The sequence below is a fragment of the Cricetulus griseus genome, chromosome 3 (assembly GCF_003668045.3).
Source record: "Cricetulus griseus strain 17A/GY chromosome 3, alternate assembly CriGri-PICRH-1.0, whole genome shotgun sequence".
Taxonomy (NCBI): Eukaryota; Metazoa; Chordata; class Mammalia; order Rodentia; family Cricetidae; genus Cricetulus; species Cricetulus griseus.
In genome coordinates, this window is record NC_048596.1 from 49,997,953 (window position 1) to 50,023,805 (window position 25,853).

At 53.4% G+C, this 25,853-nt stretch overlaps 2 protein-coding genes across 2 annotated transcripts in view; one reads left to right on the top strand and one right to left on the bottom strand.

Annotated features, from left to right (window-relative positions):
• The first annotated feature begins 4,729 nt into the window (after positions 1-4,729).
• On the top strand, positions 4,730-5,608 carry Lrrc10b (leucine rich repeat containing 10B). Its single transcript, XM_027406714.2, has one exon. The coding sequence runs from the start codon at positions 4,730-4,732 to the stop codon at positions 5,606-5,608; it is 879 nt and encodes a 292-aa protein (XP_027262515.1).
• A 7,617-nt stretch (positions 5,609-13,225) lies between these two features.
• The window catches only part of Syt7 (synaptotagmin 7), a 35,235-nt gene continuing 22,607 nt past the window's right edge, over positions 13,226-25,853 (bottom strand). The window contains exons 9-14 of the mRNA XM_035441585.1: positions 24,241-24,376; positions 20,435-20,705; positions 16,842-17,011; positions 16,287-16,401; positions 15,596-15,795; positions 13,226-13,330 (exon numbers count right to left, since the gene is read on the bottom strand). Coding sequence (XP_035297476.1) covers positions 13,226-13,330; positions 15,596-15,795; positions 16,287-16,401; positions 16,842-17,011; positions 20,435-20,705; positions 24,241-24,376 — 997 coding nt within the window. The remainder of the gene's footprint in view (positions 13,331-15,595; positions 15,796-16,286; positions 16,402-16,841; positions 17,012-20,434; positions 20,706-24,240; positions 24,377-25,853) is intronic.

A 25,853-nucleotide genomic window follows, 5' to 3' on the forward strand; every position in this document is an offset into this window, starting at 1 on the left:
AGAATCATCAATTTGGGCACTCCTGGAAGTCTTGTTTTCAGACTGAGGACAAGCGTTTGGGCACACTGGGTGGTTTCTTTGATTTCTCTCAACCAACTGAGTCAATGACCCAAGGTATGAAAAGTTTTGGCTTCATGATTAGATGGACCTGCACCTCAGCTTTGTCTCTTCCCAGCTGTGTGACCTTGCTCAAGCTGCTTACCCTCTCTGAATCTGTTTCCTCATCTGTAGAGTGGGAGGGTGGATCGGCAGTGAAGGGTAAATTAGACAGCTCGTAGGTGCTCACTAGATGACATTGTTCATTATCGTGTGGGAGAGAACCAAGATGAGGGGGGGATGCCGAGCAGGCTTCTTCCTGCAGCTGTCTGTTCAAATGCATGATCTCTGCTCTAAGTCTCTCAGTGACCTAGTATTCAAAGTCAACACCAAAAAGCAGCTGCTGCCTCCTTACCTTCTCTCTCTGATTCATCTGCAACCACACCCTGGTAGCTCCAAGGCCCCAGAAAGCTCCTGGGCTGCTGTGCAGATCCCAGACCCTCTTTCCCCCTAATGACCATCTTCAGGAGCCCACCCCTGTGCACACCTTCCTGCCTTACACTCGCCTCCTCTTGTTCTAGCTCAATGCTACTCTCTTACAGTAGCCTCCTTGGGCCACTCAGGTGTCAGTGGCCTCTCTCTCACCTCTTTTCTTCCCCCTCCTCAGTCCTTGCTTCATTTCTTCCACAACCCGACCATCACTCAGCTCCTTTTGGGTTGACTGTCTCCACTGGCAGAAATTGTCCTCAGAGTATAGACTTTAGCCGTGGTGTGTTTATTCATGGCACCCCCCAGTGCCCAGGCCTAGAAGCAGGTATTTGATGTTTTTGAATGAATACTTTAAAGACTAAGGGGATTAAGTTCTGGCTGGTGCAGGTAAGGAGACAGCCCCGTGGTATGAAGAAGCCATCACTTTCCTTTTCCCATATGGGAGAACTAGAGTAGAGCTCCAAGAGACTTTCATGAACCCATGGGAACTAAACATATCAGTGGGTGAGTCCCTTCAGCAGAGTTTTTGGAAGCCAGGCCTCTAGCTTCTTGCAGACACTAAGAGCACCCCTCCCCCCCCAACCCCTGCCCCTCACGAGGCAATGAGCCCTCTCCTTGCCCTGACATTTCCTGGTTGGTTCTAATAAGCTGGAGTCTTTGCTTTCTAAGAACCTCCAGTAATGTGACATTCTGTGACTATTCAAGTCTCAGCAAGCAGCCAGTGGCCCTGGCTCAGGGTAGGGAGGGGCACTCAGGAGGAGCCTAGGCAGGGTCAGCAGGGGACACAGAAGGGGAGACAAAAGCCTCCTTCTGAATGATTTGTCAGGTTTTTGTTCTTTTATTTAAAAGAAAACATTTAGAAGGGCATAGGAAAATGCGAACAATTGTGAATGCTAGAGACTAGGTACAGAGTCGATCACTGAGAGCACTGAGTTTTTGTATTCAAAGAAATCTTCACATAAATTTGGGGTGGGGGGTAAGATTATAGCTGGTAGCTGGCAATAGAAAGTCCATTTTGAAGGCCTGGGGATTTGTCCTTTGGGTATTTTTGCAGTGTGTGTGTGAACAGAGCTATCAGAGCCCTGGTTCCTCCTTGCAAGTCTCAGTTTCCTGCTCTCCTGGGGAGTGGGAAAAACCTGAGGGGTCCCATGCTGGGGTGAAGCTAATTCATTAGTGACACCTCAACAGGGACCAGGCTCCTGCAGTGCCAGCGTGACGCATTGAGATGATTGCTTCACTGCCAATCTGCGTGGGCCCTGAAAGGCAGCAGCACGTTTTACCTTTGCCCACTGAGAAGGGCCTGGTGGGAGGTAAAGGTACAGGATCTACCCAGAGCAAGAAAAAGACCTAGAGGAAGCAGAAGGCTGGTCTCCATGCTCCTAACCCCAGGAGCAATACCTGACTGGTACTGAAGCAGAGGCACTCATAGGGCTTCTGGGACCCCCACAGAGTCCAGGCGGGCTGCCTGGTGCTGCAGTGCCAGCCTGAGCATGTGGTGAGGGTAGGCTGACTGGGTTCCCTCCTCCACATCGAATGTCCCTTGGTAAAGATGCTGAGGGGATGTGGGAGGGGGGTTGGGAGGTATTTATGCCTGGCTGGGTTTGGCCTGGATTCCTGGTGTGTGAGTACCCACCTCTTCTGAGAAATCCTCTCATGTAAGGAGAAAGGGGAGTGTTGGGCTGGGAAGTAACATGGTCTGGGAACTTGAGGATCTTGAACCTTGTCTAGCTGGGCCTTAGAATCTTTCCATCTGGGGTCTGATGTCTGGGCTTGGCTTTTTCTAAACATGGATCCCTTACCTTGGTTGGGATTTATATAATTTTATTAGTTTCCCCCAGGATGGAGGGTACATGGCTGTTTCCTAGTAACAGCCTTCCTCTGTCTGTGTTTCCCATTATCTGCTCACCCCCAAGAAATCCCTTGCTTGAAGACCACTGCTGTTGCTCTGCCCTCTGTTCCTATAGCTAACAAATATCTATTAAGGCTCAGAGAAGGAGAAGCCCGGGAGTGAAACAGGATTTGCTGGATGGTTTCATTCCTAGGGAATTCAAGAACAAGCCAGGTTGACCCATGATGACAGAGCCATGAGCCAAGTTGCCTCTGGGATGTGGCCTGAGGGACACGAGGGCTGGGGAGGTAGATCAGGTAGCAGGGTGCTTTGCTCGAGGCTCTGGGGCTGGTCCCCCGCAGCACATAATCAGAACATAGTGGTGCGGTGCGGTGCGTATCTGTAATCCAGGATCAGGGAGGTGGGAGGGCCAGAAACTTGGCGACCTATTGAGTTGGAGGCTAGCCTGAAGTATGTGAAACTCACAAAGGAACAAAAGCTTAAACAAAAGAAGAAAAAGAAAAGCCCATGACAGCACTTAGTCAAAATACACTCAACAGCACCGAGGGACACCCCCAGTCCTTCCTCCTTTATGTCATTACTTTTTATTTTTCAGATAGATTCTTACTATGCTGCCCAGCCTGGTTAACATACGTGGGGTGACCGGTGTGAGTCATCCTACCCCCCTTTTATTGCCTCCATCTGAGACAAGGGCTTGCTCTGTATCCTGTTAGCCTTAGATCACTATATATACCTTAGGCTGGTTTGAACTTGCGAAGATCCTCCAGTTTCTACTCTGAAAGTTCTGAGATTACAGGCCTGAGCCTCCACACCTGGGTTCTTGCCGTGATACTGCTCAGGCTGGCTAACCAGCTAGAATTCTAGAGGCGAATCAGTGTTTCTTCCTTTCTTCCACTGTCTTAATGTTAAAATTGTCAGGGCAGTAGGGATGGTTTGGAAGAGCTAAGGTCTGAACCCATAGCTAGGTCAGAGAAGGCTGGGAAGGAGATATGAGGTCTGCTGACTGAATTCCCAGGGTGCAACCTCTGGTGGTTGCACAACCCTCTAGTAGGTTTGCCTAATCTCTGGAGGCCGTTTTCTTCCTCCTTTCTATGGGTTTAATAATTCCTTTCTCCTAGTTTTTGCATTGTGAGCCAGAAACTCTGTTGAGGAAAAATTCACAGGCAGGGTGGGGTAGAATGATGTGTTTTCTTTTACTGGGAAGTTACATGGTTAGGACTTGGGGCTCTTGAGTCACACTGATTTCAAATGCCATTTTTTTTTTTAAAGTCAACAGGCTTAACTGCAATCTCTTTGAGCTTCACTCAGTGCCTCTATCTTTAAAATATGGGTAGTAGCTTTTAGCAAAGCGCCAGGCACGTGGAACGTTGGCAGAGAGGAAGGGGAGGAGGCAGGTCAAAAGGCTGTTGGTGAGAGCAGCCGAGTGACAGAATCAAGGTGATTATCGTTGGTGGCACTCAAAGGTGGTCACTTGTTGCAGTCGTCCGCCCATCACAGCCACACACAGACCTTGGGTATCCTCGGAGGGTCCCGGATAGGAGCTGCGGGTTTGGTGTGTGAGAGCACCAGCAATGGGCGGAACCCAGCGAGGGAGGAGTCTAGCATAGTCCCGCAAATCCTTATATCTAAAAGAAGGCCAGAAGGTAACATCGTTCCTCGTTAGTCCAATATAATCTTGAAGTGACCCCCACCCCGGCTCTCTGGGCGACTGTTCACACGCCGCTGGACGGGAACGAAACAGCAAGTGGCCTCGCCTTCAGGTCCTCTTCCAATGTCCACACTCCTCCATTTCTTCAGTCCCAGGTTTCCTCCTCCTGGGACCATCCGCCTCGAGGCGCACACAGCTCTATCAAATGACCCGTTGAAGCAGGTGCAGTCAGCGCCGGACGTCGGGGCTCAGCGCTAGCCCCGTGCTACATTCGCGTTCAGCGCTGCCTCGGCTCTCGCTAGCTCCGGGAAGGGCTAGCTAGCCAGGGACCCGCTTTAGCTTGGGGACCCCACTCTCCGGGGCCGCCTTGGCCCCGCCCCAGCCCGCCCTCCCTCTGCCTCATTGGCAGCCGCAAGCGCGTCGGGGGTTGCCAAGGCGACGGGTCGCTAAGCTGCGAGTCAGCTCGAACTCCAGCCAGTCGGCCTCCGGCAGAGGCAGCGGGGGAGGCCAGAGGGCGGGCGGCCGAACGCGGTGCCGGGCGGCGGGGCCCAGGCGGGCGCCTCCTCCCGGCACGGCCCCCCTCCCGGCACACAGGCAGGCCGGGGCGGGGGCCCCCCGAGGCCGGAGCGGCTCGGGCCCCGTCGGGGCGGCCAGGGCGGGGCGATGCCGGGTGGTGGCAGCGCCGGCCCGGGCTGGGGCCCGTGACCATGGGTATCGCGGAGTCCACGCCGGACGAGCTGCCGTCGGACGCCGAGGAGCAGCTGCGCAGCGGCGAGCAGCAGCTGGAGCTGAGCGGGCGGCGGCTGCGGCGGCTGCCCAGCGCGGTGTGCGCTCTGAGCCGCTTGCAGAAGCTGTATGTGAGCGGTACCGGGCTGCGCGAGCTGCCCGAGGAGATCGAGGAGCTGCGCGAGCTGCGCATCCTGGCGCTCGACTTCAACAAGCTGGAGCGCCTGCCCGACGGCCTGTGTCGCCTGCCGCGCCTCACGCGTCTCTACCTGGGCGGCAACCGGCTGCTGGCGCTGCCACCCGACTTTGCGCAGCTGCAGAGCCTGCGCTGCCTCTGGATCGAAGGCAACTTCCTGCGGCGCTTCCCGCGGCCACTGCTGCGCCTGGTGGCGCTGCAATCGCTGCAGATGGGCGATAACCGGCTGCGCGCGCTGCCCGCGGAGCTGCCGCGCATGACGGGCTTGCGTGGCCTCTGGCTCTACGGCAACCGCTTCGAAGAGTTCCCGCCCGCGCTGCTGCGCATGGGCCGGCTGCACATCCTCGACCTCGACCGCAACCGACTGGGCGGTTTCCCTGACCTTCACCCGCTGCGCGCGCTGCGAGTTTTCTCCTACGACCACAACCCGGTCACTGGACCCCCGCGCGTGGCGGACACCGTTTTCTTAGTTGGCGAGGGCGCCGTCGAGCGCATGGCTGAGCGTGACGAGCCCATTCCGCGGCCGCCACCCCGGCGTCCAGTCCGGGCTTTTGAAGATGAGGAGGAAGAAGACCTGCTCATAGGAGGCACAGGACCCAGGGCCCTGGGGCCCGCCAGGGACAGCCTCCGAGCCTTGGAAGCCCCTCCAGGATTGGGCACCTGAGCCTATGCCTTGAGTGATGGGCTTGGCCACTCTGGAAGGAGGGGCTCTAGGAGGCCGTGGCTGTCTGGTTATGGGTGCCGCTGCGCCTCTTATTGGGGCAGGGAAGGAGCGGCATTGAGAGAGCAGCCTGGCACAAGCAGGCCTGAAGCTATCTTCAGACACTCCTGGGTAGTAAGAAAGACTCCCTGGGAAGACCTCTGGGCAGTTTTCAGACCAAGAAGTCTGGGATAGAGCCACTGACGGTACAACAGATGAGCCGGTTCTCACCTGGAACCAGGGTCACCATTATCCACAGAATCATCCCCACTCTGACACTGGATGCCCAGGGTGCCTATTGCTTTCATCTGGGGTTTGGATCTCCTAGGCCTACCCTAGTTGTTGCTGGAGCCATTACCTCTGGGGTGGATTGTAAGGAGGCAAAACTTGCCCTCCTATGTGTGTGTGTGGGGGGGGGGGGGTTGGGTCTGGCCAGAGGTAGGGCATAGGGACTCTGTCCAGAAGCAGGACATAGATTGGGGCCTAACACCTTAGCTTCCCTTGGCTCTCCACCTGTCCCCCGATATCTGTATGGAGCACAGAAGACAGGGTCTTCACCCCACCTTTCCTTCTGGTCCCTTCTCCCAGCATGTGCCGAAAGATTGCTGGGCAAAGAGATCTTCCCTCTCCTACAGCCTGTGTCCTCAGTAGTTAAGTTTGAAAAGAAGCCACTGTGCCTGTAGGGCCTCCTGCCCCAAAGAGAAAGAGGGGTTCTGTATTCTAGGAGGCTGCTCAGGGCCTCCCTACTGCTTGCACTCTCCATTTCCTTACATGGGCACAGCCAGGGTGGCTGGCACGGCATGGGGCACTGGACGGGCACCATGTGCCTCTACTCTGTCACCAGGGACAGCCTCTGAGGGGGTGAGGAGACAGGCTCTGCAATTCCCAGGGCCAGATCCAAGCAATAACAGGAGGAAGGGGCCAGAGGACACTCAGGGACACTATCAGGGGCTGGAGCCCCAGAAGGTAGTGTTTTCTTTAGGAAGAAAAAAAAACTGGTTGTAAACATAAATTATATTTCTTGGAGAAAGAATTTGTGTTTCCCACATGTCTATTTATTTATAAGCCCAGGAGCACCAAGTTCCACTGCTGTGGCTACACCTCCCCCACCCCTGTACCCTGACTCTGTGTCAGAATGACCCTGGCCAACTGCTGTGTCCTTCCTGTCTGGGGAACAAGTGCCGGCTGCAGAAATGGCATTGGCTCCCTGAAGCTGGTCATCTGGCATCTTTGGTCGTCGTTTTCCCCATTCTGGCTTACCCTACCCTTGGTTGTGCTGTGGGGGTCATCTGCTGCTTAGTTCCCCGGTTCGGGTTCTGGTTCTCCCACCAGCTGGGCTGGCCTTCCTTTACTGTCTCACCAGTACTGGCCCCTCCCTCTGTGACTTGTACTTGCTCCCATCTCCTTTGCCTTTCTGAGCCTGGGCTCCCTCAGTTTTGGTCGCTATCACCATGGCAACGAGGGCTGATGTCATATGAGGCCAAAAGGTCAGGCTCAGCCCAGTAGCTGGCTCTGGGTAAGGAGAAGGCTGGGCATGGATCTGGAGTGCGATAAGACTGTGGGTGGAAAGAGAAGGTGGGGCGATTGGAAGCTGCCTCTTTTACAAGGAGTAAGACAAGTGCGGGACCCAACTGTAGGCTTTGTCTTTGCTGAGGTGCCATCGGGGCTCTGGGCCTTCTTGGGGTCTGGTAACTTGGGAGTAAGGGTTTGGGAGGTGAGGTGATCAGATGGTTTGGGTCACTAGGGACTGACCTCTTGACCCAGAACTTGCCAGGTACAGGGGAAACCTCTGTGGACCAGGTCTGGCCCCCTTCTGGTTCTGTTGGCTGAGTGATCTGGGCCTCAATTTCTCCATCTGTAGCTAAGGAGTTGGTCTGATGCTCCTGCCCAAGACTCCACTCACTGCTTACCCCCCCATCTGTTTTCGTGGGGCCCCAGGCACTCCTTTTTTCAGCTTGGCACCATTACCTATGGCTGTTTACCAACCAAGCTGAAGCTATTGAGGCTGTCTGAGGCAGATCTGGTTTCTTGTGGAAAGTTAGTCTGGTTAGCGTTCCTGCTGATGCCTGACACACTGTTATGGATCCCTCTAAGAAGATCTGTTGCCAGTTCCCCTGATACAGCTCCCTTGGAGGTGGGGGAAGCACTATGAGGGGGTCCCATCATCACCTCCACCCATACTTGGCCCCTGGAAAGAAGGATAAGAGGTGAGACACTTTGGGGCACAGCCTCATCTGTGGTCCCCACACAATCTCAGGACAGTCAGAGGTGGGACACATGAGAGGACAGGGAAGCTCTAAGGAGTTGGTTGTGTCAGGCTAGGGCAGAGGCCAAGAGAGAAGGAAAGGCCAAGGGAACAGAGCAGGCCAGAGGAGGTGGGAGGGCAAGAAACTGAGAGTCTGAGATCCGCCCATTGGCCTATCTGTGGACTCCTAACCCAGTGCTCAGGTCATGCTATGGAAGAGCCACTCCATCCTTGGATGGCTGGCAAGTTGGCAAGTGAGATGGATGAAAGTTATAGCCTGTCTCCTCCCCTCTGACCCTCAAGTCTCCAGTCTGGTTCCCAAGCTTCCAGAACAGCTGACTTCTTGACTGGCAGGCAGGGCAGAGATACTAGGATGTTAGCAGAGGCCTTTCCCGGCTTCATTCCCGTCCCTGAGAGAGCTTGGTAAAGGGGGAAAATAGGGTGATTGGGAACCGGAGACCCTCCCCAGAAGCCCCTCCCCTCCTCCCATGCAGCCACACCGGCTTTGTCATCGCTCCCAAAGCTTCCTCAAGACATCAGGGCACTGTGACTCTGAAGATGGACATTTATTACCACAGCCAGGCGTGCCACACAGAACGTATATTCAGACAGGGAACCCTGCCCAAGGGCTCACAATCTAAGAGACACCACACTCGCACACGGGTGCACATACAGACACATATACAGACACATACAGGACCCAGACACAGGGAGTGGATGACTTCACAAGAAACAGATGGGGTGGGGGCTCAGGATGGAGCATCAAGCATGTTCAGATTGTCCTTTGGGCTGTCTTTCTCAGAGAGGGAGAGGAGAGCCCAGAATTCAGGGAGGCCAGTGAGACCTTTGGAAGCAGCGTATCTGGGAGGGACTTGCAGGAGAAAGTGGTCTCAGGCACATGAAAGGATGGATGGGTAGCTCAGAGCAGGCAGAGAAGTGAGCTGGAGTTCAGAGGCCCTGTGCCAGCAGCCAGGGTCTGGCACCTCTGCTGTGCTGCCCCGCCTATGCTAAAGCTGTTTCCTGGGTTTACTTCCCCCAAAGGAAAGCTAAACCAAACCCAGGCTGGTTTAGGGTGCCCCTGGAGCTACTTACCTGATCCCAGGACTCCCTCCAACCCCTGGAATAGAAGCCAAAAGAAATTGCCTTTTATCCCTCCCATCTGCATGTGCGCGTTAGGCAGGCACGGTACCTCTGAGCTACACCCCAGCCTGCACACAGCTTTTGAAAGGGATCTTTAAACCATATTATAGGAAACTGAAGGGGCAGAAGGGGGAAGGGTGGGAAGTGGCTCAGAATGGGGATACTTATTACAGATTGAGGAGGCAGCTGCTGGCCCTGGATGTGGGGGACCAGAAGGTATGGGACCCTCTTCACACCAGAGTAGGGCAGGGCTCATGGAGATACGCGGTTCCCTTAGTGTCTATCTGAAGCAGATAGTTTTCCTTCTGCAGTACCCTGAGAACTGGCAGGCCAGCTGCCCTGGACCGAGCAGGGAGTGGCTGGGAAATTATTGCTTCTTTGTGAATACAGGACACTGAGGGCCCAGCAAAGGACATGGCTTGCCAGAGCCGCAGATAGGAGGGCACTGGAGTTCAGTCTCTCAAGCCCTCAGGTTGGAACTTGCCAATGGGGCTCTTAGATTGGAGAATTTTTTTTTCCAACCACAGAGAATCAGCCTAGACAATGGGTTGGAGAAAGGCCACAGGTCCAGCAGGCCAACCAAGAGCTCAGCCTATCTTTTCTTTCCCCCACCAGGACCTGGAAGGAAACATTGTCCCCAAGTCATAGCAGCTGAGCAGGATGGTGAGGTAATGGTTGGGTGCCACCTTGGCTTTTTCTGCCTATCTGGGATGGGGTTAAGGACCCTCTGGGAAGAGAGGGGGTGCATGCCCCGCTAGGTGAGCTCCAGGGGAGGCCCAGGAAAGACCACTACTGCTAAGTATGACACATGCCTGACCCAGGAAATGCAATGCTTCCTGGTGAGTGTGGAGATGACAGTCTAGACCTGAGAGTGGGCTGGAAGCTCAGGCAGGCCCAAGCCACTAAAAATCAAGTCCCAGAGGTGACAGACTAAGTGGAGATAGCCCCAGACTCCCCATTCTCCCCACTCCCAGCTGCTGCTTCCCTTGAGGGAAGAGAGAGAGGAGACTGGGACCCACAGAGGAAACAGCCAAGGCCCTACTTTTTCACGATCCTTTATTTATCAGAACAGGCCTTGCCACAAAAAGCAGGGCCCATTCCCACAAAAATATGATTTTGCAAAGAGGAAGATTTTGCTGGCTTAGAGGGTGCATATGGTGGAAATTTTTGTATGGTTCTTTTTCCCTTTTTTTTCTTCATTTCTCTTTGCTGCAATTTTTCTTTTTTTGTGATAGTGGATTTTTGTTTTATTTTTTATAAAACACTTGCGCTCAAGGACTCAAACACAATACAAACAGCGCCACCAATTCCCACCCCTGGGGGCCCCAGCTGAGCTGGGAATCCCCTTGGCTTTTTTTTTTTTTTTTCTTTTGTGGCTGTTTTCCTTTGTCCCTTCCCTGGCCTCTGGTGCTGAGGGCAGGTGGAGGGGTGTGCTGGGGCAGGTGGAATTTATACAGCAGTTACATGGAGAAGATGGTCACAAGAAAGGATACCTAAACAACATAACAACTAAGTCTAGGGTGCCCACAAGACATCCAGATGACACTCATAAAGGGGCTTGGGACACAGTGAAGAGACAGATTGGCTCTGGTGGTCCCTAGAGGCTCTGTGGGGTAGGGTGGATGGGCAGGTGGGCCTTGCTCTCAGGTGTCAGTGACAACTTTGCTTTGGGTAGCACCTTCAGAGCCCTCCTGCCTTGATCCCCTAGGTCAGGTGATGGTGGCCTCACAACCTCCCCCATGAGGTAGGTGAAGTATTATTACCATCATTTTACAGATGGAGAAACTGAGGCCCAGGGAGTGTGGGGTGACTTGCCCAAGATCCTAGGATGGTGGTAGCAGAGCTCTGGTGCCCTCCCCACCCTCAAGTCCCCCCCTGTCCCTGCTCCCCGATTGCCCTAACTGTCCCATGCCCAGACCCCTTGTCACCCAGCTGCCTCTTGTGCAAACCCACTCTGCCCTTAGCCCACCATTTGGAACCTCTTGCTGGTATCCTCCACTCCAGCTACATGTGGGTGCTGAGGAATTCCAGGCTGGATCACCAGTGTTCCTAGGTAGGTTCCGAGGGAAACCAACTCTAGGGGATGTGCTCTGAGCTGATTGGCTAAGTGTGTGACTCCCATAAATCTCTGCTATTCTTAAACCCATTGGTGGAAGTTGGGTCCCTCAGATGGCCCCGTGGGAATGCTCAGGGAACTGAGGCAGATGGAGTAAAGGATAGCAGCAATTTCCCTCTCGTTTCCAGGCTCTTGGCAGTACCCTCTCCTATTTCCACACAGCCTCTGGGGTCCCTTTCTGGGGGCTACACCCAGCTGGGGAAGGCAGTTGGGGCAGATCCCACTTAAAGCAAAAGTTGCAGTACAGAAACATTTAGAATTACAAGTAATATGGGTAACTATTTGTTTCACAATATAATTATTCACTCTACAAATGATTCACCTACAACATAAGAGATTCCTCCAGGTACCAGGGGACACGGTATGAAATTCAACTTAAGAACATTTTTCATATGGGCGGAAAGAGACCTCACTGCCTAGAGCAGAAAGTTTAACTTAAGGGGACTCCCACCAAAGGAAAATATGCCCAAATATCTGTTTCCACTGTGCTCTAGATGTGTAGATCTAGCACAGAGCCCATTCTGTCCTTGGGGTGTCAGGCTTGCCAGCCAGGGTAGAACTGTGGTCCCCAACAGTTAACACAGATGTGGTGGTCTGATGCCACCTGGTGGTAGGTTCTGGGAATGTCAGGCTCAAGTCTGAACTGGCTTTGAGGCTGTGTCACCAGTGGGTGTTTTCTCAAAAGTGTACAGAGGGATCATCCTGGCACCCACTGTTTCCAAGGGGAAGTCAGTTCTAATCCCAGCAGAGGCTGGGAGGAGAAACGGCAGCTTCTTTGAGTATGGCAACCTCAGACTCCTGGAATGTTCCCTGCTTCCTCTGTTTGCATGGTGTGCGTGTGTGTGTGTGGGGGGGGGCACAAAAAGAGTTGCTGCTCTGGCAGGGAGGCCAGGGAGGGTGGGACAATGTGTCCAGACAGCCTGGAGGTCAGGGGTAGATCAGATAATGCAAAGAAAGGAATGGAGGTGCTGGGGTAAGGGGTGGGGATGAGGGACCGTATCCATGCCAGAGTGTGGAGCAGATGCCATCTTGGCTTGAATATGAGATCTGGGAAGGTGGGGGTCCCTGGCTAAGGGGTTAGGGATGCCTGAGAAGGATGGGAGTGGTACCCAGGTGGAACGCCATGCACATGGTGAGTAGGAGCCTACAAAGTGTGAGCCCAGGCCCAAGGAATGACATTGTAGGGGAGTTGCTACTGGGGAATTATAGGGGTGGGGGCTACAGAAACTGGCAAAGTGGGTACCAGGAGGCAGCTGAAGCATCTGCCCTGGTCCCGATGACTCCTCCTACTCAGCTGTCCATACCCTTCCTCTCCTACCATCCTTAACCTCTACTTGGCCCAGCCCCACCCATCCTCATGAAACTCTGCTACTCTCCATAGCCGGTCAGCACTGCTGGCCCCAGGGTGACAGGGAGTGAGCACCCCCTTTCACATGTGTGCGCATGGGCTTACACATGCACGTGTGTGCACGCGTGTGGACACACACACACACACACACACACACACACACACACACACACACGATAGACACAACACAAATACACAGGGCCACGTCTCCAGGACCCCAGAGCACGGGCTATACACTTATCCTCGGCATCCAGGGCCCAGCCGGCACCTGAAGCTGGGGACGGGCCTGGTGACCAGGCCGTGGCCAAACGCCTCGGCCTTCCTCTCTTGGGCCCCAAAAGGGGGGGGGCTAGGGAAGGGGTGGCTTCTTTCCACTCCAGGCACTGCCTTAAAGAAAACGGGGGGCTATGCCCACCTGGCGGGCCTCTGGAGGGATCTGCCTATCTGGCTCTTGAGCTTTCCCCCACTTCTTTAGTATCAGCAAATCAGGAAAGAAAGAGGCAAAGCAGGGAAATGGCTCCCAGAGCCCCCACCCCCCAAGCTGGACTCATGGGGGTGGGGCTGGTACTTCCTAGAAATGGGGCCCAGTTGAGTTCTGGTACCCCTCCCTGGCTGAGCCCTCAGGTTCTCCCCTCACCCAAGGCAGGGGGGCCGAGCTGGGCATTGTGCATAAAGTGGTCGGGGCATGATATGGACCCAGGCCTTGACCCTTGGGGCCTCCTTTGGCCCCACTCAGGCTTTCAGCTGATGCCACTGGGCCACAGGCTGCCGGGGGCGAGCGATCATGTCCTTCCAGTGTTTTACTTCACCTGGCCCACTCTTCCAGGACAGGTAGATCTGGGAAGGAAGAGAGGATGCATTATGGCAGGCTATGAGGCTTGGGCCCTGTCCCACAGTAACAGCCTGTCCCACAGAGGCTGTTCCTTTCCCTCCTTGCCAGCCTGACCTAGTTTCCTGCCTGTGATATCCCTCGGGGGCCTGGGCATGCCTGGCCCTTTGACATCAGACTGCAACCTATTTTGTAATGAAGGTCAGGGCACAGGCAGTTGGCTTGGGTGACCTTCCCTGCCCTACGAGGTGGCACCATTGTTACTGTCTCTTCTATCTCCTGGCATTTCCTGCCACCACCTACCCCAAGGATCTGCACTAGGAACTTTCAATGTATCCTAGCAAACCTGACAGGTGAGCAGACTACATGATTAGACTCAGTTTGCAGTGAGGAAACTAAGGCACCCAGAGTTAAGAGTTGAAATGTTCAAAATGGTACAAGGCAAGTCTTGGGGGTCTAGACTACTAATCCTGTCCAAGCTCATGTCGGGGCTCCATAACTTGCAGGGCTGCCCCAGAAACCCCCCAAAGTATGCTCAGCTGAGCCTGGCCTGGACACTGGTGGATGCTTAAGACCAAGGACATTGGAAGAAAAGTCGATAGTGCTGCAGGATCCTGGCCAGGGCACCTAAGGACGTCAAGATGACAGTTTAGAGGGTGAGAAACTGTTTCAGCCCCAAGAGCCTGGGGGGCTTGACAACTGAGTACACTGGGCTAGCTAGTCCTGGATCCTGGACCAACAGGTGGAGCATCAGGGGAAGAACTGACCAAATGCAAATGAAGTCTGGTGGCTTCACAGCAAGGTCCCATGTCAGTTCCTCAAGCTGTGACAGATGCAATGTGAGGGGCTAGCAATTGAGGACACTGGGCAAGAGGGATATTGGTACTCTATGTTATCTTTGCTACTTTTCTGTAAATTTAAAATTGTTCACTGGGTTTAGTGTCTCATACCTAAAACCCTCACACCGAGGCAAGAGGATTGCTATGAATATGAGGCCCCCAATTCACTGCATAAAGCAGGTACTGTGACACTTGCCTATAATCCCAGTGTTTGGGAGGTAGAAGCAGCAGGATCAGAAATTCAAGGTCATCCTCAGCTATATACGAGTTGGAGGCCAGCCTGAGCATGGTGGCACAAGCCTTTAATCCTAGCACTGGGGAGGCAGAGGCAGGTGGAGCTCTTGAGTTCAAGACCAACCTGGTCTACACAGTGAGTTCCACATCTACCAGGGACATATAGGGAGACTATTAAAACAAAACAGTGGGAAGCAAACTTCTGTTACTGAATAGATGACCACGCGCGCCAAGGGTAGGAACATTTCGAAACTAACTTCTATTACAATAGAAGCTATGTGTATGCTCCAAGTGCCAGACTAAACACTTCACTATGCCCTTATCAAATGCTCCCACTCCACTGTGTTGCTAGGACAACTTCCCTACTCTCATTATGAGCAGAGGAAATAAGGCTCAGAGAGGTGATAGCCGTTAAGGGTGGAGTTCCAGGGCCAGAGGGATAGGTCAGTGGCAGTGTATGCCTGTGTTCCATTCCAAATGTCACAAAACAAACAAATGAACAACAACGAAACCAGAACCCTCCAGACTTCTGTGCCCATACTCCCAACATTGAATCAGAAACACAAGGAATGTGATTTTCAAAGTAGAAGAGTGGAGGGTTTATGTCACAGAATTGTGTAGAAAAATTCAAATCAGGTCTGGGTCTGGCTTCTTGTTTAACATGCAAGAAGAGGTCACCATTGCGGGGTGAGGCAGAGGCCCAGGCAGGCAGATCTCTGTGAGTTCGAGGCCAGCCTGGTCTATAGAGTGAGTTCCAGGACAGCCAAGGATACACAGAGAAAACCTGTCTTGTGGGAGGGGGAGGCGGGGGAAGAGGTCACCTTCATCCAGAATCTGCATCTATTTCAGGCGATTCTTGCCTGACTCTGGGAAGTTCTGGAGGGCTGGCATTAGCTTCGTTTTTCAGATAAGAACACAGAAGCTCAGAGAGGTCAAGAGACTCACTCTAGGCCACCCTGGAGTGCAAATCAACTAGGAGCTGAAGTCAGGTCTTTGGTTTCTGGCAAGGGCTCCACCACAGCCCCGTCTAGCTCATTCCATGAGCAGGGCTGAGCCAGTCTGAAAGCCCACTCAGAAAACCTTTGGGGAATTCAAAGTTTTCTCCTCTCCCTGTCTGACTGGGTCTTTCCTGGGGTCCTGGCCTGTGCTCATTCTGGCCCCTGCTGCGCCGTAAGGACTATGCACCACACCCAGCCCTACCTTGCCAATGACGTCATTGCGACTGAGCTTATCTTTATCCATGACAGTGATGATGATGGTGGTCTCCCTCAGCTTCTCTGTGGGGATGTCGAAGGCGAAAGACTCATTGAAGATGGGATTCAGGTTCCTCTTCTTGGTCACCGTCTTCTTTTTCTCTACCCGCTTGTCTTTATACATCAACCACACCTTCACGTAGGGGTCTGGAGGCGGTAGAGGAAGGGTCAGAGGGACAGAGTGTATGTGTTGGGGGTGGGCGATCCTCATGCCCTTCTAGGTGCAAAAACTTAAGCAGGAGCTGGCTACATGCCTTCTAAGAGGGTGATAAGGCCAGGCGAGGGCAAGAACAAGAGAGATTAGGGATAATCAGCAGGTGGACACTGCCCTAATGTTTTATGCTGGCACTCTGGACAGGTCCCCCAGCGCCACACACAGTGGCATGGAAGCTAGGACTGGGGTCTCCCCACCACAATGTTGCCTTTCTTCCTGATTCAGGGAAACCTGGTTGCTAAGATGACACCTGACCCAGAGTGTGTCCAAAGAGTTCCTCTGTCTCTAGTCAGAGGAGTTAGGACTGGTAGGGGCCAGGGTTAGGACCCCTATATCCTTCTATCCTTCATATCCAAAGTGACCCTCATGCCACAGGAAGCTCCCCAAACCCTCCTGCCCATCCTGTCATGATAAGCCTCAGCACCTGATGTGCCCCCGATGTCCATGGCTTTGAGGTTTCGAGCTTTGATAATATTCACGATGATGGAGTTGGCAGAGGGGTTGTAGCAGAGAGACAAGAGCAGCTCCCCTCGGCTCCCCTGTAGGGCAACAGGAGGGGTGAGACAGGGTCATAGGGATGGGGTTGCTCCCCATGGGCCCCCTGCAGGGTTGACAGGTGTGGGAACTAGAAGGGAGGGTGTGGTCAGAGAGCCCAGCTGCCCACAGGTCCCTTCTTCCCTCTCCTGGGGGACACCAGCCCCTCTGCCTGTCACTGTCATGCCATCTCCTTGCCTCTGGCAGGTCTGTGGTTACTCAGGGCTCCCAATTCCCTAAACAGAGTCCTGGGCTCATTGCACAGCTCAGGTGATTCACCCCCAAATTCTAAGCTCCAGTACTCCAGCCATGGGTGGGAGCAAGCTCTCTGGGGCCGTCCATCAGTGCTCCACTCAGTCCCGCTGGCATCCTAAGGTTGAGGATGGCTGAGCACCCTTTGCCAACCCTGGCCATTGCTCTGGCTAGAGGACTGCAGGGGCCTTACACTCCCATCGCTGCATGGCTTCAGATCCTTCCAGAAGGTCTGCATCTGGGTGAGGTCCACCTTGTTGAGAGGGATGGACACCTCCCCAATGGGGTCATTGCGGCTGAAACGGTCGTAGTCCAGGACCTGGAGGTAGAGGACCCTCTGCACCACTTTCTCATAGGGAAAACCTGGGGGAGGCAGATAAACAAGGTGATAAGGATTATCACAAGAACGAGAAAAGAAATTAGGATGGAGGGAAGGGAGATACGGAGAGAGGGAGGGAAGAGAGGATGAGGAGGGGAAGGAAGAGAACAGGAAGGAAGGAAGAGAAGAAGGAAGGAGGGAGGGAGGGAAGAGAGGAATGGGGGAAGGGAAGAAGGAAGGCCTTGTGAGTGGGGCTGGCCGTGTGTCCTCTGTCAGCAGTCTAGGTCAGGGGGCCACAGCTGACTGCAGCAGCGCTTTCTGAAGTGCCAGCAAGAACTCTGTCTCATGTGACCCAACAGATGGGGGAAACAGGCTCAGCTGGTTTACATGACAGTCCCAGGACCAACAGGAAGATCAAGGCCATTAATGTGCTCATTGCTTGTGTGTCCATTTTGGGTTTGGGCAGTGACTCCCTTGCTCTCTGGATCAAATCTGGGCAACTAGCTCTGCCTGACCTAGGAAGACAAGGGATAGGGAAACTAGAAAGGTGCCAGTGAGAACAGACCAGCTTTAGGCTCTGCTTTCTCCTTCACTTCCTCCCCAGGCATCACCTGTCTACCTGCTCTTCCTAAACAGATCCCATGTTGGGTACCCAAGCCACCGGCAGCTCTTGCCCAACAGCCACAAGCATGTCCAAACTGCCCTCCCCGCTCCCAAGCTTCTTCCCATGGTCCATTCTCAACACTGTGGCCACATTGATTTTTTTTAAAAATAGCCAGCATGCCACAGCCCTCTCCTTTTAACATCCCAGTGCACTCAAAAGGAAAGCCAGCTTACCTTGGTGACTAGTCCTTTCAAAGTGTGGCCCCAGTGTCTTCCCACTGTGGGCCGGTACCCAATCTTCCCTCCGGGCACAGGCTCCATCCCTAGAGACTTTCCCCCTGATGCCGTGAAGTCCTGCATCAGGACCTAACTTGCAAGCCCCACCGTGCCTGCTCTATCCGATTCTTAACTTTTACATTTAAGTTCTCCTTCCTGGCATCACAGATGGGTGGGCTGCCCTGTAGCACTCTCCATCACTTTCCTTTCTTGGCTGTAGGGCAAGCCCAAACAGATTTATCCATCTGTTTCCTCCATTATCTTATGGCTTGCCTGTCAGGCCAGGATAGGCACTTGATATTTTAAGATTACACTTACGTCTGTGCATGTGTGAATGTGTTTACATGTGTGTGCATATGCTCACGTGACACATGGGCATGCCTTGTGCCACAGTGTGAGTGTGGAAGTCAGGAGAACTTGGCAGGAATTGGTTCTGTGTTTCCACCATGTGGATCCTGAGAATCAAACAGAGGTCATTAGGCTTGGCGTCAAGCCTCTTACCTGCTGAGCCACTTCACTGGCCCAGATAAATATTTGTCAAGAGAGTAAATAACTGGGGACTGGGGAGATGACCCAGTGAGTAAAGCCCTTGCTGCGCAAGTGTAAGGGCCTGAGTTTGGATCCCCAGCACCCGGTGTAAAACCTGGGTGTGGTGGTAGGTACTGCAACCCCAGCCCGGGGGAAATTGGGGGTTGGGTGGAATCAGGTGGATCCTTGGAACTTGCTGTCCAGCTCCTCCAGCCAATCGGTGAGCTCTGGATTCACTGAGAGGCTCTGTCTCAAAAAAATAAGGTGGATATGTCTGGAGAGATGGGTCAGCAGCTGAGAGCAAGTTCTGTTCTTGCTGAGTTTTTGCTTATGTACACAAACACACATCGAATATTTTCTAAAGAACGGTCAGGAGCTATTGACTGAGTATTGTCACTTCCTTCCACATGCATTCATGCATCCATGCACCTGTACTTGAACACACACACACACACACACACACACACACACACACACACACACATGCACGCATGCACGCACCCACGTGCACACAATGAGAGAGAGGACAGAGAGAATAAATAATTGGATGAATGAAGAAATGCTAGTGAGCTGGCCCAATGGAGTGGCCAGAATGAAAGGGGAAAGGGAGAGAGGCAGGTCTGACCTCTGTGAGGCACAGGGGACCTAGGGTGGGCACAGGACAGCCTGGAGGTGATGTGAGATACAGTCTCTCTCACATATGGCTAAAACTCACCCACCAGAACCTGTCTTGAGTGGCTGGTTTTGAGGGATGTTTTCCTCTGGACACCAAGGGGAGACCATACAGGGTTCTCACAGAACATGATTTAATTATCTGCACAGCTTTGTCCTCCATGAGACTGGAGTGACCGGATAACTATATCAATTCTTCATTCTTTTCTGAACTCCCAGGATCCAGCTAAAAGTTGGTGGTGAGCAAATGCTTGTGTGAGGGACTTGAGGATTGGGGCTCTGCCCCTAAGTCTCACCATGTGCTAGTTATACATGCCACCAGATGCCAAGCCTCTGGTTGACCGTGCCATCTCTAACCTGGTGCCCATGCCTACCTGGGGATGAGGGGCCTAGAAACACAGAGGCACTTACCACATTGTCAAGTCATGAAAAGCACAGGTGCTGATGGGCGTGGACCCAGCCGGGGAAGCGTCCCTGGGACCAGAAGGCCAGGGTACTTCAAAGCAATTGTAATCCCACAGGAAATGATTTTCCCTGGTGGAGCCAGGTTAGGGGCAAAGAAGTAAGGCTTCCCATAGTAGGCCCTGCCACCTCAGGCCTGGGATAGGAACAGTCCCCTCACTGCCCATCCCGTGTCCTCAGACACGAGAGACAAAGAATGGCTTTGTGAGCAAGGGACACATTCAGCTCAATGGCTCTTGGAGCCAGAGGGAATGGTTCTGAGATCTTGCTCACCTCCCATGGTGGGAAGGGGTCAAATGCCAGCAACAGACCATATTTTCAACAGGCCAATATTGGCATCTTCTGGATGTCAGGGCCTGCTCTAGATGCTTTGAAAAGTCACTAATTTGTTTAATTATCATTATTATCTCTATTTTATAGCTGAAGACACCCAGGACCAGAGAGGTTAGGATATTGTTTAATGTCACACAGCTGGCAAGTGAGAAAGCTGAGACTCCAGCTCAGACAGCCTAGACCAAGGGGCTGATGGAGATGAAGATGAGGATGAAGGGAAGAGTCCCAGATGGTTCTGGCACTTCCACTAGATGCATAAGGGCCCTTCACATGGTTGCTCCAGCAACGCACGAGCTGGGATCTAGTCTCCCTCCTCAGCCTATGGCTGGTACATTGACTTTTCTCACCTCCTGGGACCAATCTCAGCTAGAAGCAAAATGCGTTGGGTAATCCGGGCATGTGTGTTCATGAAAATAGTATGTGCATGCATCTTATATGCATGTGTGTGCACCTGCCTGTGTGTGCTTGTACACTTGTGCACCTGTAGGCATGCATTTGTTTGTTTCTTGCCTGCAGCCGCACGTGTGGATGGATTCAGTGTGTGCGCGTGTGGCGGGGGGCAAGAGGCATGTTGGGAGTGGCACCACCCTCACCTTCAAAGAGGAAGGTCTCGTTCCAGTGTGGGTTCAGGTTCTTCCGCTTCACCTTGGTCTCCAGTTTGTGCTTCTTGTCGGGTAGCAGGTAGATCTTGACGAAGGGGTCACTGGTGCCACTGAAATCCTTGGCTGGCAGCTCCTGGGCCTTCATGACCTTCACGGTGAGTGTGGACTCTTGGAAGTTGTAGCCAACGCTGAACTGGATGCGGCCCAGGTTTTCTCGGCTGCAGCCCTCATGGGCCTCATCCTCCTCAGAGCCTGGGGAGAGCTGTAGTGGGAAAAGATGGCAGGTTGCTGGGGATTCTGTCTCCACAAGGCTCCCGGGCAGCACGGCAGGGTCCATGACAGCATGACAAGCTAACTTCTTGTGGTCCCAGCGTGACTGGCTGGGGTAGTGGCCTATCATATTCATGGCCAGTAGAGGATGTCCAGGCTCTGAGAGCCCTGACTTAACCAGAAAGGGAGGGGAACAGGGCCAGGATGATTCTGCATCCTGGATCCCAGAGCTGTGAGCAGGAGACCCACATTCCCACCTCCCCTTGAAGCCACAAGTCTGCTCGGCTCCAAGAGCTACCCTGAGCTGTCCTGCCCCCCTCTCCTTTTCCAGCCCTATGGCCTCCTGGGAGACATCCCAACTCTTACAAAGGAGGCCCTCTGGGGGCTGTGGATGATGCAGTTTACAAGATGGCATTTGGGAGAAGATGAAATGCTTGCCAGGCTGTCCCCAGGGAGACTGACTGAACCAGGCTAGGGTCCCTGGGCACCGAAGTTGTACCTCCAAGCTATGCCCGTTCCCAGTCTCCACTCCTCAGGATAGAAGCTTGGATAGGCTGGACAGTGGTGGATAGTCACAAGGAGGGACTAGGTGCTACATTTTCATCTCAATGAGGGCGTGGCAGTTGGGGAGAGCAGCTGGGATTTGCCAGTTGGGGTACTGCTCACTAGGAATGATGGAGGGCCTTGAGGGTCTCCACTGCCTAGTCAGGGCCTTGCTGGCCTGGGTGTCTTTGAGTCCACATCTCCTCTGGCAATAGATGGGAGTCAAGAGTAGGTCCCAGGAAACTGCAGATGGGACCAAAAGGTAGGCACTTGCCTTCTCCCCACACTCTCTCAGAAAATGGCCCCTCCTGCTTCCTGGAGTGGCAACCCCACCTTCTCAACAAAGAATATCACAGGTGACATAAGGCAGACAGAGGCACCTACCATAGTGAAGACACATCACCTTCTTACTGCCGGACCAGGCAGCTGTCACCCGCCTCTTGCTGAGGAGACTGGCTCAAAGAGGTTAAATCACACATCCAAGCTTGCATATCAGTCAGGACACTCTCTGACTTCAAGCACCACTCTTTCTACCAAAGCCCGCCCAGACCCCAAGATACAGTAAGGCCCTCCCCATAGCCACTGGAAGCAAAGACCTGCCTGCACTGAGCAGAGTATCCAAGTTAGATCGATGATGGCAAATACTGCACCTACCAGTCCCCTACTGTATGCCAACCCTGCAGTATGCCACACACTTGGCATCTTTTGTGCCTTCCTATATCTTAAGGCAGGCTCTAGTATGTTCAAAGTTTGGCAAGGAGCACAGATATATTAGGCCACACACTTCAAGCTCCTATGATTGACTGGCCAGTCAGAACTTGAAACCAGGTTTGTGGCCAGCAACGGTGGGTGCCTGACTCCCGAACTTAGACCATAGTTTGAATCTGACCTCTGGCTCCACCCAGTGGCCAAGGGGGAATTGCAAATGACTTTTTTTTTTAATTAATTTTTTTGTATCTCTGTGAGACTGGGGTTCATGTAGCCCAGGCTGGCCACTAATTCTCTATGTTGAAAAGCTGGCCTTGAACTTCTGATCCACCTGCCTCTATCACCTGACTTCTGGGACATGTGCCACCAAACCTAGTTTATTAGGAGCTAGGGAATCCAACAGTGCAAGCACTCTACGAACTGAGCTACACACCTAGCCCATTGCTGATGCTCCTGCTCACCCCCCCCCCCCCGCAGCTGATCTTACTGCCCACAGGCTCTATCCCAGCCTCCCCAGGATGTGGCTATCCATATAGAGACCTCCGTCCCCAATTTCCCTCAGCTTATAGCAACCCTCCTCTTCTACTGAAGGTCACTTTCTGAACCTGCAGGTTGGAGAACATGGAACTTGGGCTGTAGGGCTCTCAGGAGGGTGAATGGGTGCATGGCACAAGTAGGCAGAGCCAGCCAAGACTACCTGCACACCAATTCCCTCTTATATTATGAAGTCTTAGGCCACCATAGGTGTGGTTCCCTCCACTCTCGGCGGAAGCCTGGGCTGTCAAGGTGGACTTTATTTTTGAAAGGGGCAGAGCCTCTGTACCCAATTGCTTAGCTTTCTCAAGGCCCAGCCCTGAGTCCTAGTGAACAAGCCATTTCCATAGCAACCAGGCTGCCTAATTTTCCCCTCCCCTGCCCCAAACCTCTGTCCAGAAGTAAGCCTTAAAAGACATCAAGCCAGCCTGTGCCAGGTCCCATGTTCCCCAGTGGGGATGGTTATGTCCATCTCTAGGTATCTGACTCCTTCCTGGCCCTCGGCTTCTTCAGCTTGGGGTCTGGAGAACACCATGGGATGAGGTCACAGGACATATTCTATCCTGCTTATCTTTTTACTGTCACTGTTAATATCAACGACCTCGAATTGGCAGAGGGCTGGGCAATTAGACTTGCTCTCCCACCTCCGGGCATCTGTGGAGTACATGAGAGGGAGACCGGCCTGTACTTCCTTCCGCTGCTTGAGTCTGCCAGCCTCTCCCTGAGGGCAGCAAGGGGCCAGCCAGCTGGCTGGGAAAGGGCTGCCCCTTCTGGGAATCTGACTACCAGGAAATAGCACCAATTAAGGGGCTGTGCAAGCAGGCAGGGTGGTCTGTGGTAATGGGCTTCCCAGAGTAGAAGATAGCCAGTGAATACAAAGTTGGAGATAGGAACTCGTAAAGGGCCAAGCCAAGGGAAATGCAGACTTGGGCTCCACCTGAGGCCTGATGCCTGGAAACCTGAATCCTTACCCAGGTGACTTGTGTGACTCTGTGTGCATATCCCTACTTGAGACAGGTCAAGCTGGCAGGAAACTGTATGTCTGGGTGGTTAGGAGTGGCTAGAACCCTGCCTCCACAGGAAGGGAGCCAAGAAGACCTGTTATGTCCAGTAGAAAGAAAGGGCGCTGGGTTCACACCACAACTCTCTCCAAGCCTTCGAGGAACTTCTGGCCCACTAGACCCTTAGCTGATTCTTGTCTGCTAACTTGCTATGCCTGTCCATGGGCCTCCCTCTGGGGATTAACCCAGTGTCTCTCTGGAAAGTACAAGTAACTGTGACATATTGTTGCCACCAGGGGGTATCATGAGAACTGTGGCCCCAGCTTTGGTCAACAACCTAGATAGGGATCATAGGCCTGTCGGCAACTGGGAGCAACTGAGATCAGTGGTGGCTATGGGACAGTCACCCCTGGCAGCCCCACTTTACATCTCTACTCAAGGGAATGCCATTGGAGGGAAGGACACCTGCCTCAAAGGCCACTGCTGGACAGCCTCTCCTCCCAGGACATAAAAATGTCTTTGTGTTTCTTAGGCTTTTCCTCGGCAGAAAAGGATCAAAGGAAGACAAAAGAGGAAACTGAAGCATGGAAAGGCATTTTGATGAAAGAGCAGTGAAAAGAAACCAGGCCTCATTCAGTCCGCAAACACTGAGCAGCCGTTATGCTGGGACTGAGTATCTAAGTCTCTGACTAAGTTGCCTACTTCTGGTCCCCCCCACAGCCCTTCCCCAGCCCTTCTCACCATGAGCATCTCGCTGGTGAGGGAGTTGACAAGGTCGGAGACAGAAGAACGGGGCTCCGTTCTGCGGTCAGACTCATCGTGAGGCGTCTGGCCAGGCACTGGGGCTGTATTCACAGCCTTCCCTCCTGCAGGCAACCTGGAGGTTGGGGGTGAGGGGGGGGGAGGAGAGTTCCAATGAGCATGGCCTGTAGGTTGGGCTGGGCTGGACTCCAGGGGCCTGGGTGGCCACAGGATCTTCTCTGAGAACTCAGCCCTTGTCACCTCCTGTGGGCCAGCAGGAGTGAAGCCCAGGTCCACAGAAAGCCTGGTTTTCCCTGAAGACCTGCACTCAGGGCTCATCCTTCCTGAGCCTCTGCCTCAGGTGACTGGCTGAGCTGCCCTGTGGAGCCTGTTTAAGGGGAGCCTTCATTCTTCCTGTTACCCCCCTCTCAATCCCCTCTCCCAGTCCTCTGGCTTACATGGCTGTACTCTGAGTGCCCCTGCTCTGCAGAGGCCTCCTCCACCCAGTCTGGAAAGGGGGAGGCGCCAGGTGGCCTGTCCAGGTGTCTCTCCACGTCATTACCCTCTGCAAACACTCCACAGCCTCTCTCTCAGAGCTCCACCTGTGTTTGCTCAGCCTTAGCAGAGCCAAGGTGCTCTTCACCCTGTAGCCAAGGTGAGGCTGGGACCACTGTCCACATGGCTCTGTCTGGAGTGTCTGCTTCGACAGGCGTGCTCTTTTGCTGTCTCATGCAGTACTAGCCATGTGCTTGGAATCTACATTTGCCGTGTGGCCAGTGTGAAGGAGTACTGTGTGTGTGTTCACATGTGTATGTGTACATGTATGTGCATGTGTGTGGAGGCCTTCATTGCCATTCCTCAGGTGCTATTTCTCTTGTTTTAGACATACTGTCTTATTGGTCTGTGGCTTGCCAAGGCTGGCTAGCCAGTGAGCCCCAGGAACCTGCCTGACTTCAACTCCCCAGCATCGCGGTTACAGACCCACCATGCTCTGCTTTTCTTTTACTCAAGGCCTGTGCTTGTGTGGCAAGTCTTACTGACTGAGCTATCACTCCAGGCCTGAGCATGAACATTTTAATCTGATTAAATACAAGCTCTTTTCTAGGCTGAAGATGTAGCTCAATGGTAAAGTGCTTGCTTATGCAACATTAATCAATTAATTGTTCTGTTTCAAACACGACACAAAAAACTGCCACACCCATTCATCTTGAATAGCCATCTTTGGGCTGGGCCCGTGATGACCTCATGTGCCCCAGTCCCCACCATGCTCCCCACTCATACAACATACTTGGTAAGACTCTTACCCCGAGTCAGAGAAAGACAGGCTGCCACCTAGCAGGCAACCATGGCCACACCCAATGCCATGCTGGTCCAGGGGGCTGGGATCTCTGTTTAACAGCCGGATAATGAGCCCAGGCTCCATTCAGCTGGGACTTAGGAAGGGACAACTAAGAGCCTGCCCAGGGACCAGGCTGGAATGTCTCATGAGGAGGAAGAGGTGGGGACAGGCAGTGAGGAAGAGATGGCATAGGGTTTGGGGCAGGCTAAAATTAAACAGCTTTGAGAGCACAGAGCCACATAGGCTGGATACAAGCCACATCCCCTGGCATAGA

Excerpts from the sequence above, each read along its gene's own strand:
- Lrrc10b (XM_027406714.2), top strand. The coding sequence starts at position 4,730 with ATGGGTATCGCGGAGTCCACGCCGGACGAGCTGCCGTCGGACGCCGAG.